At 27.2% G+C, this 17,642-nt stretch overlaps 1 protein-coding gene across 3 annotated transcripts in view; it reads left to right on the top strand.

The window, feature by feature from the left end:
- The first annotated feature begins 276 nt into the window (after positions 1-276).
- Positions 277-17,642, top strand: part of LOC103580708 (furin-like protease 1) — an 89,172-nt gene continuing 71,806 nt past the window's right edge. For 2 of the 3 annotated variants that reach the window (XM_008562574.2, XM_008562572.2), the window contains exons 1-2: positions 277-510; positions 3,694-5,864. In XM_008562574.2, coding sequence (XP_008560796.1) covers positions 5,703-5,864 — 162 coding nt within the window. In that variant the 5' untranslated portion in view covers positions 277-510; positions 3,694-5,702. The remainder of the gene's footprint in view (positions 511-3,693; positions 5,865-17,642) is intronic. The other variant, XM_053737658.1, reaches the window with a different exon arrangement.

Here is a 17,642-nt window from a genome sequence, read left to right as displayed (position 1 = left end):
ACCACCACTAATCTCTCTTTCTTTCTTTCTCTCTCTCTCTCTCTCTCTCTGTCTATATTAATGCCAGCAAGAGTAAGAGTGAGGAGTAAACGGAATAGCAGAGGAAAGCAGTAAATGTGTGAGGGGAAATCATGACTGCGATAAAGAGAGAAGGGGAATGAGTAGAGTAGTAAAGTGTAGTAGTATTGGCGGCGGCGCCGTCGCGAGGTAGAGGGAGATGAAACCTCCGATGGGGTGGTCCGGCCCGTCAGTCATTCGTGCACTGTCGTAGGGGTGCGTTCGCGTTGTCGCTCGTCGACCACTCGTCTCAGTGTGTCACTTTACTCCTTACGATAAAAAAGTTATCGCGTGCCGGTGACATAACACAGCAAGACACCCTACGGAATTTCGCTCTTTCCCTCTTATTTTAAAAACACGCGGTATATGTATAATTTCAATTGCTACACTCTGCCGTTTAATTATCGAGACAATAAAATGTTTTAAATATTTTACAAATGTAATAAACACTTAGTAAGAAGTCTTGATAGATTTTTTAATTGGAGAATCTTTTTTTTTTTTTTTTTTTTTTTTATATATATAAATTTTATTTTATTGTAATTGAACAGTGGTTCTTTAACAATAAAATTTTATTCGTCACGTGACTGTCTGGGAATGCTAGTCTTGTGTAATAATATTTTGGAGTGGCATTAAAGATTTTTCATTGCCAAAAAAAATCTTATTTTTATTCGAGATTTTATTACTTATTATTTAAGTCGACCATATATTAAATAATTAAATTAATTATTATAATTTATTTTTTCAAATTTATTTACTTAGTGATCTATTTGGTACTGGAGTTGTATTACTCAGCAGTTTACTGCAAATCTCAATACCGTTATGCCAAGGTATCGTTTGTGCAAGTATATACAGGGTAAATCTTTTTCACCTCATTCTCTGTAATTCAAAACTTTATTGCAAATTTAAAATAATTGCGTTTGTAGACTTTGATACGGTAAAATTAAAAATCGCTTTGACATTTTATTATTTTTTTTAATTAAAAAAAAAATTTTTTTTTGTAAAATTTTTAAGTAAAATTGAGAAATTTAGTTATTAGAGCAATTAGTAAACTTAAAATTTAAATACTGGTAATAAGTAATAAGTAACAAGCATAGACGTAGATGTAATTTCTGTGGCCACGTGCAGACAATTGCGCCGGCCCAGCACGAGAGTCATACGAGCCCACGCGTCTCCATCATGTAATGCAGTGGCACTCCCTTCGTATGTATGTACAATGCACTGATGTACTGGATGTACATAAACTTTGGTACGCTAATGCTATGTGTTTTCGTACATACAATTCTTTTGTTCAACCCATGGCACAATCAACAAAAAAAGCCACTGTGCCACTTTACTTTTTTTTCATATGTCTGTTTCTATTCAGCCTCCAGTTGCTATTGCAATTGCGATTGTTAAATAATATACTGGATGATAATATATACATACTGTCGCTAAATTTTCTCGTTTCTTCGAGTTTCGTGTCGGCTTGATGCAATCATTACAATACTGTGCACGATCTGTCATTTGAGATTATTTCAAAGAATTTAGTACGGAATAATAATAATACATAGTAATATCCGTTAAATAACAGTTATTTTTTTTTTTAACATTAAATTTAAATGTAATAATAAATTTAAAAAAAATTAAATTTCAATAAGTTTTAAATCGGAGTTACAAATTTAAATTTCATTACAAAATAATTTAAATAATTAATTTTCATTTTTTTTTAAATAAATTTTTTCTTAATTTTCAAATTGGAGTAAAAATAAAAATTTTAAATTTTAGTTGATTTTAAAATTTTTAAATTGAAGTTTAAAATCGAAATTTCATTACAGAATAATTTAAATAAAAAAAATTTTAATTTACCGTTGAATAATTTTTATTAAAAATTAAAAAATAATTAATTATTTTTTTTTTAATTTTCAAATTGGAGTAAAGTAAAATTCTTGAATTGGAGTTGAGATTTGATTTTAAATAATAAATAAAAATAAAAATTTTGAATTGGAGTTAAATATCAAATTTTTGAATCGAAGTTAAAATTTGAATTTAAATAAAAAATTCAATTTTTATATAACAAATAAAAATATTTTAATTGAAATAAAGAATTTAAAATTGGAATTAAAAATTAAGTAAAATAAAAAAAATGAATGAGAGCATGTTGAAATGACAATAGAGCTTACAAAATATTTACATCCTTGATAAAAATTTCTCGCTTTCGCGTATTTCTTGCACTACCGCGCAATCACGATATTGAATAAACGTAAACCTCAGCTCCTCAGAAACGAGAGTACGCAGAGTGGAGTTACAAAACATCAGGCTGTCGAGTACAAGAGCCACAAACTTTGACTCAAATACGAGTACTCAAGTATAGAAAATTTAATCACGACTTTGATCAACTTCTATTGACCTAAGCGTCATTTGATCAGGTCCAGCATTCAACATCGTCCACCGATAGACGAAACGTGCACCATCACAGCGAATCTGTTAAACTTAAGCTCTATTTATACTCCACTATTCTACTACAGTCTCTCCTCTAGTTTATTATAAATCTTATTAAACCATCAACAAATCAAAACCTCTACCATATAACAAACGTCAATTATCCGTCGTAATTAAATTTAGCAACCTGATAATAAATATCATTTGCTTCAATATATAGTAGTTACATTTTAGTTTAGTAAACGTAAACTACATTATACACTTATATGTCCGTCCCTGACCTCGTCGACATTTCCGGTAACAAGTTTACCGTCAAGGCCTTTAACTTTTACCTGATGCAGAAACAACTGTTTTTATTTTAAATATTTTACACTCTGTTATAAATATTTTTGCTCTCTTTTTTTATTTACAAATAATACACTCATTTTTTAATTTAGTTTTTTATTTAAATAATTATTCTGTTAGGCTTTGTAGGTATTGATAATTCAATTACAGAGCGAAATTGTTACTCAGACGAGACACAATAAAGTTTATTGTATGATTGAGTACACTATTCAATAATTTAATTGCTTGGACTAACAATTGTTGTAATATAACTCCATTCAACCTTTATATTATTATTTATTTTATTTAGGCAAGAGGGAGGGTGGGGGGTGAAATTGGGTTCTTGAAGAAATACAAAGTTTTTGAGGACTCAAATACTCTAATTTTTTTTTTTTTTTTTATGATACTCAAAGTAAATAGAAAACAATTTTATTATTTGCGGGCGAAGTTGAGTACCCCCTAAAAAAAAAAAAAAAAGAAAAAATTTTTTTTATAGTTTTTATCATAAAAAAAAAAAGTCATTAAAATTTTTTTATTGACACTCAATTTTTGAAAAATTTTAACAAAAAAAAATTCAAAATAATGATCAATTATATTTACAAAAGTAATTTTGGAATGTTTATAAAAACATTAAAAAAAAAAGGATATTTTTTTTATAAAATTTATAAGGTACCCCATTTTGCCCCCACTTCCCCCCTGACCCCTATTAATAATAAAGAAAATAACTAAATATTTAAAAAATTAATATATTGTTAATTATATAAATATATATACATATATATATGTTTCCAAATAATTATGCGAAATTGAATCTAGCATTCCGTGATTGTCGCGTCGGCGCGTGAAAAATTAAAAACACTTGAGATGTATAAATGCTTGAGGCATAATTTTCAGTTTCTCAGTACGAGGGAGATAAAGTATTAAGTATACAAAGTAGTATATATAAATTTGTGGGTAGATCAAACGATTTTTATGTACAAAGAGTCAAGAGGATTAATTTTAAGTGTTGAGCCAACTAAATTTACAGTGGCCATAAAGTTTATACCATCTGAATTATACTTACAAAATCAACTTGATATTTAAACAATAAACTATTGGATTTAAATCCGTAATAAATAAATATAAATAATGGGCATCGATTATTCATCGGCAACATATGATTCAAAAATGACTTTTAAAATATTTATTGGTTGCAATTCAATTGCGATATTTAGCTCATAAATAATTCTATTTTTGAAATAGACAGAGTACATAAAAAAAGGTTGAACATAAAAAGAGAGCTTACAAGTGAATTGGAAAAAATATTGTAAGACGAAAAAATAAAGACTCGAGAGTTAAGTTTTTTCAACGAAGGGAATTGTGACCGCTCCCTAGTCAAATGCTTTTTTCCTAGATGCTTCAATACCCAGGAAATCCTGAGTCTTTCCTTTTTTATTCCTTCCCTTACTGGTTTTACTACTGGTGGTGTTCTTCTCAGGCTAAGGGGACGTAGTCCTTTTGCCAACCGAATTGCTAGCAGAGCTAAGGTAGAACTCAGTAAATTGGGCGGATTATAAATGAAAAAAGTATAAGAAGACAAAGAGAATAAAACAAGTAAAGATTTCAATCAAACGAGTTTAAGAATTTTTCATTTATATTTCTATGATACTTTTATATGAATTCCATTGGAGTTTAAAAGTATAAGAGGATAAAGGGTCAACGTGATCATAGCAACTCTTGGATTCGATTCAGATTTCCATCTCGACTCAATGGCACTTGTGGTCAGAATATTGCCGAGGTGATTTTCCTGATTGCTTCTGCCTTTCACCAGATTCAACTCAAATTTATGTATTAAAAAGAACGTAGATAAGAAGAGGACAACCAGAAAACACTAAAGTCATCCACTTTATTCTCAAGTGCTGGTTGACAAGAAAGTCTGCTGTTAAAAGACAGTAGCTAAGAAAGTTTAAGTCAAAGCTCGTGATGAACTGCTGCTAACTTTTAATTAAAACCAGTCAAGATCATCCTTACTTTGCTACTAAACTTCTTGCTTCGCGACTCAACTTTCCGGAGCTAGACGAGTTCTGGTCACTTATTGAAGCTGCTTTTATGTAGCAACACACTATAGATCATACAATACCAACTACACAAAGTATATACTTTAGTATGGAGACTGAGAGTCCGAGCTCAGGTATAAATCGACCTGGACATATATTTACTATTTATAAATTAACCTGGGTTTGAAAATATATTTTCAGGCCATTTATTTTCAAGGTTCCCTTTTTTGTTATTATTATTATTATCATTATTATTATTATTACTATTGTTATTATCGAAACATCCGTTTACCACGTGCTGATACATGTCCAAGGACTTGACTTGTGAAGATTGAATCATCCAAGACGGCCGCCAAATTTCGATCTGGGCATTTTGTGTTGAGTGCATCAATAATTGTTTGGCTATTGCTGATGTCTATGTCCAGTTTCCGGTATTCTTGTGTAATATCATTTATTCGATTGGAGTAAACTGGTAGTGGGAAGGATATAAAACTAATAAATAAATAAATTAAAAAGTGGACAACTGATAGAAGAGTCGCCACTGGCGACACGAAGTGTGCGTGACCCATACAAGCAACTACTTAACAGCTTAAACGAAGAGCGGCGTTTCAGTTGTTCCATTGACGAGCTCGTGGTAACATTACGTCAATCGTAATATGAAAGTATAAGTGGCCACGTGTTGCCACTACAGTGTTATCGTCGGTTTATAAAATATTTAATCTTATATTAATACGCAAGTGTGATATGATGAGTATGAGAAATTATCGTATTGATAATTTATTGAATTATTAGATCGTTTATTTATTTTTATTTAATACCGAGAAAGGTGTAGATCAAAGTGTCTTTCTCAAGTGAAAGTGTGCGATCATGTGTATCAATAAATGGATGTTTAGTGTGAGCTTATTGTTGCTCGTGACTATTGATAATCGCACGAGAGCTTACTCCAATCAATGGACAGCACAAATTCGTGGTGGTCCTGATGTTGCACAACGAGTTGCTATGGAACATGGATTTCATTATCGGCATCAGGTATTTTTTAAATATTTAAATTGTTTTTTTAAATTTATGACAAGATGTGACTGTAATTATTCTGAGCGCTCTATTCTTATGGAAATTACATTTTATTTATTTTTTTGGGAATTATATTAAAGCTGGTTTTAATTAGACTTTATTGTATTCATATATTTTTATTAAAATATAAATAAAGTCTCGGGTTATTTAGAATATAAAAATTTTACAAAGGGAAGTTAAAAAAATAATAATATACTTATTTTGTGAAAAGAATGAAAAACAAATTCAAGGAGAAGAAAATATTTTTTATTTAATTTTACTGTAGCAGTCATATATTTATTTTTAAAAAATTAATATTTGAATGTATATATGAAAAGTTAAAAAAATATTTAATGTTGTTTTAAAAAATATTTATTGCATTTTTGAAATTTTTTTATTTGTTTTCGAGAAATTGAGACTAGAGTTACATATAATTAGAATTTGGTATAATTCTCATATATTTTATATATTATTATTATTTTTTTTTTTTTTCAAAAAATTTTAAGATTTAAGAAATTAAAAATTATCAAAAGATTTTGTAGAAGTTTTTTTTTTTTGAGAAATCGGGAAAATTAAAAAATCGATGGGAAATATTGAATAAAATAAAAAAAAAAACGTGTAACGGAAATTGAAGTTGTAAAGTAAATATCGGTTTGAAGTACATCAAAACTTTATGAATTTACATTTTAAATTTGAAAAAAATATTAAAGTTACTGCAAACGCGAAAAAATGAAAGAAAAAGTGTGTAAACTGAGTTTTATTTCGCCAGGAGTAATCTAAACGTGAAACAGAATTTATTTGCCGAACTTTAAAGTTCGATTTTTTTATTCTACTCATTTAATTTTATTTATAAGGATAAAAAAGCACTTATCGTTATGCATGATCACGAAACGGGAATTACTCTGATACATTGCGTCGGTTGCATTAGAAATAGCAAAAAAAGATAATTGCAACACAAAAAAAAATTCTTATTAATTACAATATTTATTTTAATATTGAAATTATCTAGTAATTATATATTTTTAATTGCAGTATTTAAAATATATTCATTTTATTTCTTCGAGTGACGGGATTCCCATCAGAACGTCAGTAGGTTTGCGAAATATTTAAATATAGATAATTTAAATGCGTGTTAAAGAACGTTTAATCACTTATAGTTCAAATAAATTATTTTAAAAATATCTATTACGTATCAGCGGGGATCAAAGTCTCATTTTAGATTAGATGGATTTAAACTAAAACATTTTATTCCGCGATGGTGTAATCTTAAAAATAATCTCTAGTATTTATACTGATAGATTTTGTTCGAATTGAATGTAAATATTTAGTTTTGTATAAATAAAATCTTTGGATTTTTTGATCGCGTTATCAAGGATAAATATTCTTGAATATCGGAATGTCTGCATACAAAGTATTTTTCTATCATGCTTCGGAAAATCTAATTTTATATGAAATATACATTTTTTTTATATATATTTAAAGTATGAAGAATAATATAAAAATATATACATATATATTTTTTTTCTGCAGTGTATATGCAGATAAAAATATTTCATATTTCAAATTCGCGGTAATCCCATGACTGTATCGTATACGAATGAGTCAAATGTATATAACTTTATAAGAATATATTTTTATTGAATGGGATTTAAAAAAATATATTATTCAAAAATAATAACTCATAAATTTATTTGAAAATCCGAATTTATCGAAAATTTTATTAGAGATTATCATTAATTTTTTTCATTTCGCGCGCTTTATTATTTGAATACTCAACTTTTTATAACCTATCAAAAAGTTAATAAACTTTGTCACTTAAACTCTACTATAAACAAGTTTATATATATTTTTTTTTTATGAACTAAATAAAGATAGAATTAAAAATGAACCGTCAAATCTTTGACGTGTAAAAATTTTATTACAAAAAAAAAGAAAATTTTAAAAACGGTGTTGAGAAGTTTATTCAAATACTAAGGGATCAAAAGCGAAAATAAACAATAATATATTTAATAAGTGTTTAATTTTTTTTTATATTATATTATATGAATATAGAATATAAATAATGTATTATCAGACACTTATAGCCTCGAGTTCATGCATGAAGTTTTCCTTTATCATGTGCATGAGTCGTCGCACGGAGGTTTTTTTAAAATATCACTCGTTCGCCTTGACGGTACGACGATCACGTGTACCTGTATAAAACGAACAAGAAAATGTCATAGTCTCAGAAAGTATACAAACATATTTACGTTTACACATATGCATACATACATATACATATATATATATATATAAAGATGAACGTTTTATCTGGCAATAATCGCGGTATGATCAAACAACAACTAATAGTTTATCGTGCACTTTACGTCGACATAGAATTTATCTATTGTCATTTCAGCTGCAACCTATATAAACGTGCTTATTTTTTCCTGTTATTATTTTATAAGAGCACGATAAAAGTGCCTATTGTCTGTTTTTATCGTCTATCACTTTTTAAACATCAATTATTTATTACTTCTAAATATAGATTTTTAATTTATTTATAAATAAACATTTTCAAGGATAAATTTTGTGTAAAAATTTTAAATATACAGATGAGTACTTGGATAGACCAAAATGAAGACTCTAGATTTTTTTTTTATTAAGGGCTTCAAACATTAAATAAAGGAGTATTTTGGGTTTCTTGAAATATTTCATCGAAAAATTCTTAATCAGCCAAAAAAATTAAATTCTAATAATTTGATAAGAATTTTACTCGAATAATCGAAAAATAATTTTTAAACTTCCTGCTAAGGAAATTGAAAATTTTCAAAATGGAAAGTTATTGCAATAACTATGATTCCGGTCCAATTTTCAAAAATCGAATTTTTATGAGATCTTGACGTTTTGAGGCCTTAGAAAGCTATTCCATTTCCAGGTGGACGTCCGCGTGTATGATTGTGTGTGGAAACTAATTTTTATCATACAATATCATTTCAACGAATCAACCAATTTTGACGTATTCGACGGCAATCGAAAAGGCTCATCAAGTAGTTTACGAGTTACACGAAAAATAAAAACTGAAAATTTGATTTTTTTTAGGTTTTTTTTTCTATAATCATAAACCTCTTGCCTGATTTGCTTCGAAATTTATGCAGTTCTAAGTCTTGGTAAACACTTTCGATTGTCGCCAAGTAGGTTCAAATCTGATGATTCTTTCTAAAGATATTGTACCACAAAAATTAATTTTTTTTTTTGCGGAATGAATTTTTTCGGTTAAATAAAAGAATAGTTTTAATAATGAGCATTCTTTTAGGTGGTCTATTTTACCCCCTCTCTTTTTCAATCTATATATATTTCACTCACTTTAATTTCTATTATTAATTTGATATTTTGCAAATATATTGTACTTTTTATTTTAAAAATGTTAATCGTTTGACAAAACCCATCAAATTCTTGATAAAGATAAAATCATTTTTGTTTTTTAGCTGCAGTTACTACTCGCAAATTCCTGTAGTCGTAGTATTGTAAATTTTTTCCGTACAAGTGGAACACAAGAGTGATTTTTTGTGTATACTTTTTTATTCCATTTTTTTGTTTTTTTCGTTTTATTTATTTTTATTCAACTGGTATCCGAATTGTGCTCTACCTGAATTGCGTTCACGTTTTCTACGTTTAGTTACACGTTGTTTGATAGCTAAAGCAGAACAGGTGATATTTTTTTTTTTTTGCTACAAGAATTCGTTTTATATTTCGTAGTGCAAAAGGTTTTAAAATCGAAATAAGGTCTGATAGAAAAATACATCGAATTCCTTACATTTCTCAACCCATATACATAATAGTGAAAATAAATAGAATTCATATATATGATTCAAATATTTCTGTTGGCGGTTCAATAGGAGAAGAATTCTTAATTTAATATGGCTATTTTTTTTTACATATGCATGCATAATAAATAATATTTCAACGAATAGAGGAACTAACAGCAATAATTTTAAAAAATGTTGCCGCCCATAAATCTTTGAAGAGTATTACTCAGTTTAATTTATCGTAAACATATATTTTAAGTGAAAGAAAAATAATAAATTAAAAAATAAAAACAATAGCAAAGAGATTGGAAAAAAGTATAATGAACTCAAGAGAAAATAGATTAAAAAAAAAAAAACAAAATAGAGTTTAATCGATTGAAATTTTCTTCTCGCGTCCATATACTGTATGCTTGTCTATAGGCCACTTTCGAGTAACTTTCAGGTGAAGGCTACAAGTAAATACATACGATTTTCTACTGTAAAGGTCGTCTAGATTGATGTCTCTAATGTCTAAAAGTCGTTACTTGATCCAACTTAAATACTTGAGAAATTTAGATCGAATATATATTTTTTACGGCATGTTAACTAAATACCGCTACGCCACAGAGTTTAAAAATTTTTTGATTTATTTTGTCTTGAGACTCGCAGTAAGAGCTATATATTATAGACCTAGACGGTCTTTATGTTACCTCGGGCAATCATAAAAGGTGCATGGAAATGAGGCTGAAATATCTTCATTTAGCCTGAGGCTAAATGAGTTTTCAAATTTTCTGCCGTGCAGTAGATATCTTATCATAAAACTTGTCAGCTTTCGGGTATACTTTCATTACTTTTAATTTTTATCAACATTTTTTCTTTATTATTTTAACATTAATGTAAACTATTTGAAAGAAATCTCTTATATAAAAAAAGTTGTCAACGTTTATACAGATAAATAAATTAAATATTTCGTAACTTAGAATGACATCAATACGCTTCGCAATTTCAATAGTTTTTAGAACTTCTAGTTTAGTGTAGAGCTCTAATTTATACCCAACACGTAATTTTGGCAAATTATTTCTTGTTCGCCATTTATATTCCATTAAGAAAAAATTTAATCCCTTAAGATTTGATGTACCTGAAAGTAGACGGCGTTCCTGATCAAAATAAAGGCGTCCGTTGGATGGTTGGAGGTCGAGGCTATCAGAAAAGTCTTCTGAAGAACGCTAGCACATAAAAATGTAGTAAAAAATGATAAAAATTTATGTAATTTGACTGCTAGGGTGACTTGAAAGGTAATTGGGGGTGGCTGCAATTTTCGGTTGACACACTAGCATCTGTGGAAAACATTTAAGAAATTTAGATTCAGTAGATTTTTTCCTTTTCATTTTATTTTTTTAAAACGTTTCGGTCTTCAGATACATAAGATTTTAAAAATTTAATTTAACTTTCATAAAAAAATAATAAACTTTTATTACGGAAACTAAAAGCTAACAAATTCTAATAATGGATTCATAATTCTCGGCCAAGCAAAAAAAATTTAACATTTAATTATTATTATAAAAATAAAAGCAAAGTAATTTCTGTATTGGAAAAATTATATTTTTATTTATTTCTCGATTTTTACGTTTCATAAAAATTGATCAACGAGACTTTACAGTTTAGTCCTCAAGGAACGGTTTTTCCACGATTGCTGTAGCAAAGTTACTTTTTATACTACAGATATAACTTATAGATCCGAGAATCCACGTTTTACGTTCTTTCATCATGCACTTCTTCTACTCGAGGGATTTACTGATTAGAGAACTACTGCGGGTAAAAAATCAAATGCAATTTGTCCTCCGAGCGTTTGCTCCAAGAAATTTTATCTCTTCTTTTCTTCTCCATTTAATGTTATCGTTAAATAAAAGAAACTAAATAAATTATTACTTTTAATATAAATTTCTTTATACAAATTACTTGGTTACAATACATTTGACTTTTTTTTCTTTGTGCATATTACGTAATGCAAAAAATATCAGTCGTATTTCATCATCTGTGAAATAAGTTGAGACTCTCGTGGTCTTTAAATTTATTTAAACTTGATTTCATTTTATCGATCGGTTAAAGGTTTCGCCACCAATATAACCGAGTAAAGTTTTAAATGAAAGTCTTTGTCCAGGCTCATTATACATATATAAATATATATATATATATATATATATATATATATATATATATATATATATATATATATACATTATAAATATATATAAGTAAAGGTTTTCATTAGAAACACTAGACACTAGACAAAGTGACTGAACTTTCCAATAGTTCATCGCACTTAAAACTAAAATTGGTGCTCAAACTTTAAGAAACATTGTTAGCAAAAGTTAAAAGTAAAACATAATAGTGTAATAAGTAGTAATAAAATCTATGAAGATGAAAATTAGATTATTTTGTCCTTAAGAAAATGTCAAAGGATATAAATTAAACGTTAGCATTAAATAGAATTTCATGATTCCTTCACTGTAAAAAAAACAGTGTTAAAAATCGACTCAATTTAACACCGGCAATTTTGACACCTACACTGCCTGGACTTACCCCGTTTTTTTTGATAGTGTATAGTAATTATAAATTATAAATTTATTTTTGTCAAACTTTTTTTAAGAGTCCATTAAACTTTAACTCTTTCTCCTATTTCTTATTTTTAGTTTATATCTAACATATATTTTTAGATGAGATTAACTATATTAAATTTTAAACCGGAAGAAACGACGAAAAGAAATTAAAATACATTTATTTATTTATAAATACATCAGTGGAGATGAGTTTGAAAGAAAAAGTTTAAGTAAAATTTAAAAAAAAAATAACATAAAAAGTCTTGTACAATATGGATAGTCGTAGGTGTAGATGTAGATGTGGGTAATATATATATAAATATATAAAAGATAAAAAGAGAAAGATGTTGACTTATTGTCGTCAGGTGTTGGTAACATGCTTCTGACAGTATAAGCTTTCAGTAGTTTTTATATTTATATTTATATGTTATTTTTTATGTATATAGGCGAGAGTGGGGCATAACGAAATGCCTAAGCAGATAATTAATTTTTTGTGACTAACAAACGCTAAATACAATTACTCTCTATCTATTTTTAATATATCTATTATTATTTTATAATCATAATTAAATTTTTATTTTTCGGGCACAATGGAATGCTTGAAAAAATTACTCTAGAAAAATTTTTTAATATTTTTTTCCGTGACCCATTTTACCCAGTACTTTGTGTCGCTTTAAAATCGATAATAAAGTCATCAGCTAAAGATATTTTCTTTTCACTAAATTTTTTAAGTGACCCGTTAAGCCTCGGGTACTTCTATTCGTGTCACTCCGAAATTAGTGACGTAAATTATATGAAAAATTACCGTGAAAAAAATTTTAATTTATTCAAACATTTCTTAATCTCGATCTACATATTTGTTTTGTGTCATTAAGATAAAAAAGTACGATTCAAAAATATGACATTCACATACATAGTTATATTTATTGATTTTTTTTTTTTCGAATAAATTAATATTTCATAAAACATGTGGGTAAATAATTTTAATCTATGAATTAATAATTTTACAGATATTTAATATTTAATTTTTTACGTCGTCAAGAATGACAACAGATTAAATTCAAAATATGTAATTAAATATATTTTATAATATTGATATCTGTCGCTTTTGTCAAAAAGTTGTCTGTGACTCGTGTATTTACAAATGCTAAATAACATTCCCTGTGTTTCATTAATATGCAAGTGCCCTGGGCATTTTTCATCATCAGTTAGTGAAATGATAGTGCTCCGTGTTCTGGTCAACATAATAAAACGTTTTGACGAAGGGCTTGTCACTATTTAGAACATATAAATAACCCTCGGGGAATGAACTGTAATTGCGTTGGTCATGGTCAATGACACGAATCCTTTTGCCACAGACAATGCATGTTGAATTGTGTTATACATATAATATTTTATTAACAATAGCTTTTTTAATATTTGATTAGAATTATTATCAAACAAACAAATTTTAAATTCATATTTTTATATTCAAATAATTATTTTTCACTGGAAACATAAATTTTTATTTATAAAATAAATTGATAATTAAATTTTTTATTGAACTGAGAAATTAAATTGATTGGTTGTATAGTTTTATTACGTCATACTTTCATATATTCGCATGTTCAAATTTTGAAATCTCATTTTTGATAAGAGTTTAATTTTTTGAATGTGGATAAAATTAATTTTTATCTCAGGCATTGAAGAAAATTTTTTTTTGAAAACAATAATGTTCAAATTTTTATAGAGAAAATTTTTTTGAAATACTGAAATTTTTTTTTTACCAAAATTACATTCAGTTAAAAATTAAATGAATGCATAAATTGTCACATGATCTTATAAATTAGAAACTCAAAAAAAATTCGAAATCTGTCATCTATATTTCAAATAAAAATTTTTTAAACAATTTATATTAAAAAAATTATGAATATGTTAATTATTTTTATAATTAAAAAATTGTAAAGAAAATTAATGAGTAACAAAAATTGAAATTTAAAAATAGTTGAAAAATGAATAAATCATAGCAATTAATCACTAGATTGCATCGGTTGACTTTAATAATTATTTTCAGCTAAACATATTCCAAAATCAATAATATGAAAGTTTCTCGTTTTATCGATCATCAAATCAACACGTCGAATATTTTAATCATTTAATTAAAATTAAATGATTAAAAAATCACATGATAATTATCAATCCGGTTTATTACTGAGTAATTTAAAAGTAAATACAAATAAAATAAAATATATATCTGATTGGCTATTTTTGATGTTATCACATTTCCGTTCTCACTAACATACAAATCATGCGTACCAGCAATTTAATATAGAATTTTATTAAAAACTCCATTACTCTTATTTATTTGCCTGTAATAAAATGGTCTACTTAATATACGACCTTATCACAGCATAAATCTTTAAAAAGGTGCATAATGGTCCGTGTTGAAGGTGCGCAATATACAAGGTTGGGTATATATTTAACAAATATGAGACCGGGTGATTGAATATTCAGTGACATTATAGTGTAGCTTCTGGTAAGCCGAGGATCGATAATGGCAAGATTTTAATGATTATAAATTCCGGTTTAGTGTGATATGTACACGTACATAAATGTATACATCACCCTCAGTAGTATATTGTGCTCGAGTGCACGGTATAATCATTGAATTGGCCGCAAGACAACGCCCGATTTCGCCAGTAGAAACAGGCAATTTATGCAATCAGCCAAAGATTAAGCAACCAGGATTTACTAGATTATATAGTGGAGCACTTAGACATAAAATGCTTAGGTCAGCTCATTATTATACGGCTCGTCTTTTCTCCCCTCAATTATCGTTATCTACTATTTATGCAACATCACTCCTCTATATATATATATGTATATACGATTCTTATTATTTTATGTTCTGTCTACGGTATTTATGTACTCTAATTCATTAACTGTTTAACATTATTAATTTATGTTAATGCTACTATAAATTTTTTTTACAACCGTCTGCGGCAAATATGACTCCGCAAAAAAAATTATTATGATGAAAAAATGTTTTTGTTTCAAGAAAATTTTCTTGAAATCAATAGTTGTGATTCAAGACTTTTTTTTCAATTAAGGATGTTCTTGCGCGACTCGTGATTTAAATGAGGGCTAACTGTTTCAAATTTAATTCCGAGACTATTTAATTTTTGAAAATATATCAAGAATTTATCAATTTTTTTGAACTATCGAAAACATTTATATGGCCAATGACATGACGTCATAACTTCAGTTTTACTAACTATAATTATTAATAACTAATTCATACCATCGATAGCACTATTTTTTACTACGATTATATCATTAGCATAAATTAAAGAATATTTTGAAACATTATTTGTTCCTCTGTTTATGATGTGTTTTTTATGAAGTTGAAACATAAAAAATTGTAGTTTCCCATAAGACTGTGTTAAAACTTTGATTTTTAATCGTTAATAACTTTTTTAAATGATCGATAACATACTCTGAAATTTTCGAGAACGATAATAAATGATTCATTTTTGCCAAAATTATAAAATTTGAATTTTTATCTCATGGTAAGCTTCGCACTACACCTGAGGATACTATTTTCTGAATATACATATATATATATATATATATATATATATATATATATATATATATATATATATATATATATATATATATATATATATATATTAGGGTCACATAATATTGCTAAAACAGAACACAGTGTTTTGCCAACACGTATTATAACACATTAGGGTATTGCGCACAAAAGCTATACTACGCGAGAGCAGACAAGAGTAATCGAACCGGGAAAAGAGGATGAAAGAGAAAAGATAAAGCAGATATATGTATGAATACATATGGATGTTCGAAAATCTATTTATGTATGTTTGTACGTTCGGTTTTCACAGTGAAATATATTTTCATTGACTTGCACTCATGCTTGGGTAATCAGCGTTTTAAAATGTGCATTCACAGATCATTAGCTACTTATTTGACTGTCGAATTAGAAAAATTCATTATTTATTTTAGTTAAAAAAAAAGTTCTGAGTCATGGGTTGTTATCTTTTTAGAACTGAAAGTTTTTTTTGAGTTCTTTTTGGTAAAATTAAAATTAATGAATGTCCATGTATCAGCTAATTGTTTTTTAAATTATGTTTGTCGTTGTATTATTTTAACTGAGTGAAAAAATTAAAAAGTATGACTTGACAAATGCTTAAAGTTTTCCACGTTGTATGCTTATGTAATTTTTTCGAGGAAGTTAATTATTTAGCATTAGTTTCATGAGACGTGATAAAATGGATATAATAATTGAATAAATAAACGACAAACTTTGATATTTTATTTTTTATTCAAAAAAATTATTTATTTTTTCCTGGTATCTGTAATGCCAGTGTTTATTTTTAGGTATTGATTACCTTCAGTCCAATTTTACTAGCTGATAAAACAAATAATTAAATTTTTTAAAATTTCTAGGAAAAAAAATTTTTTCAAAAAGTTCAAGAGCTCGATTATTTTTTTAGGATTTCAGGTTTTTGTTTAAAAATTTATTTTATCCAAATTATATATCAAGTATCAAATTTAAAATGTTCGATAGAATTTCAAAATATTCATTGACATTTATTTTCAATATTTTAATTTGCTCAGGAATTTATTTGAAATTCCTGTATGTCGATCTTCGAAATTAAAGGCTTAGAACATTTTTAAAAAACAGTCCCACGTTTATGTCTATTGACATGTATACGCAGAAAAAAAAGGATTTCTTGGCGCATAAAATATTTTGAATTAAAATTGAAGAAAAAAATTTTTCTAGGACTCAAAAAAATTTCTTGGCTCAAGAATTTATTTTTTTCCTCAAACAATTTTTGTTTTCAATTTATAATACAAAGAATTTGTTGGGCCAAATAAAAATTTTCTTGGGGCGAGTAAAAAATTTCTGCTCTCAGAAATTAATTCATTCTATGTCACAAAAATTATTTAGAGCGGGAATTGTAGCTTTTATTTAAAAAAAAAAATAATTAATGAACATTTTTTCACTATCATATTTTAAATATGTATAACATGATCGTTCAAAATAAAAATCAGTTTATGAATCAATAAATTTAATAATTGATATAGACATACGCAGCTCGTAAAAACTTCCATATATTAATATTTAATAAAATAAATTCTTCTCGTCATAGAGCTATAAATAAATTTTTTTTATTACGTCTCATATCACTAAAGAGACAGTATACAAAAAAATAAATAAGAACAAAGCATAAAATTGTCACCATCATAACGGCGACGCTATTATGTACAGACATTTTAAATTATCGAGATTTCCTCGGGAAAAAAAAAAATCTACAATCATCGCGACATGAAAAATATGACGTACATAAAAGTGTCTTTATTATCCTTAGTAGGAT

This window comes from Microplitis demolitor, chromosome 3 (genome assembly GCF_026212275.2).
Source record: "Microplitis demolitor isolate Queensland-Clemson2020A chromosome 3, iyMicDemo2.1a, whole genome shotgun sequence".
NCBI lineage: Eukaryota > Metazoa > Arthropoda > Insecta > Hymenoptera > Braconidae > Microplitis > Microplitis demolitor.
This window is presented reverse-complemented; position numbering and strand designations above follow the sequence as displayed.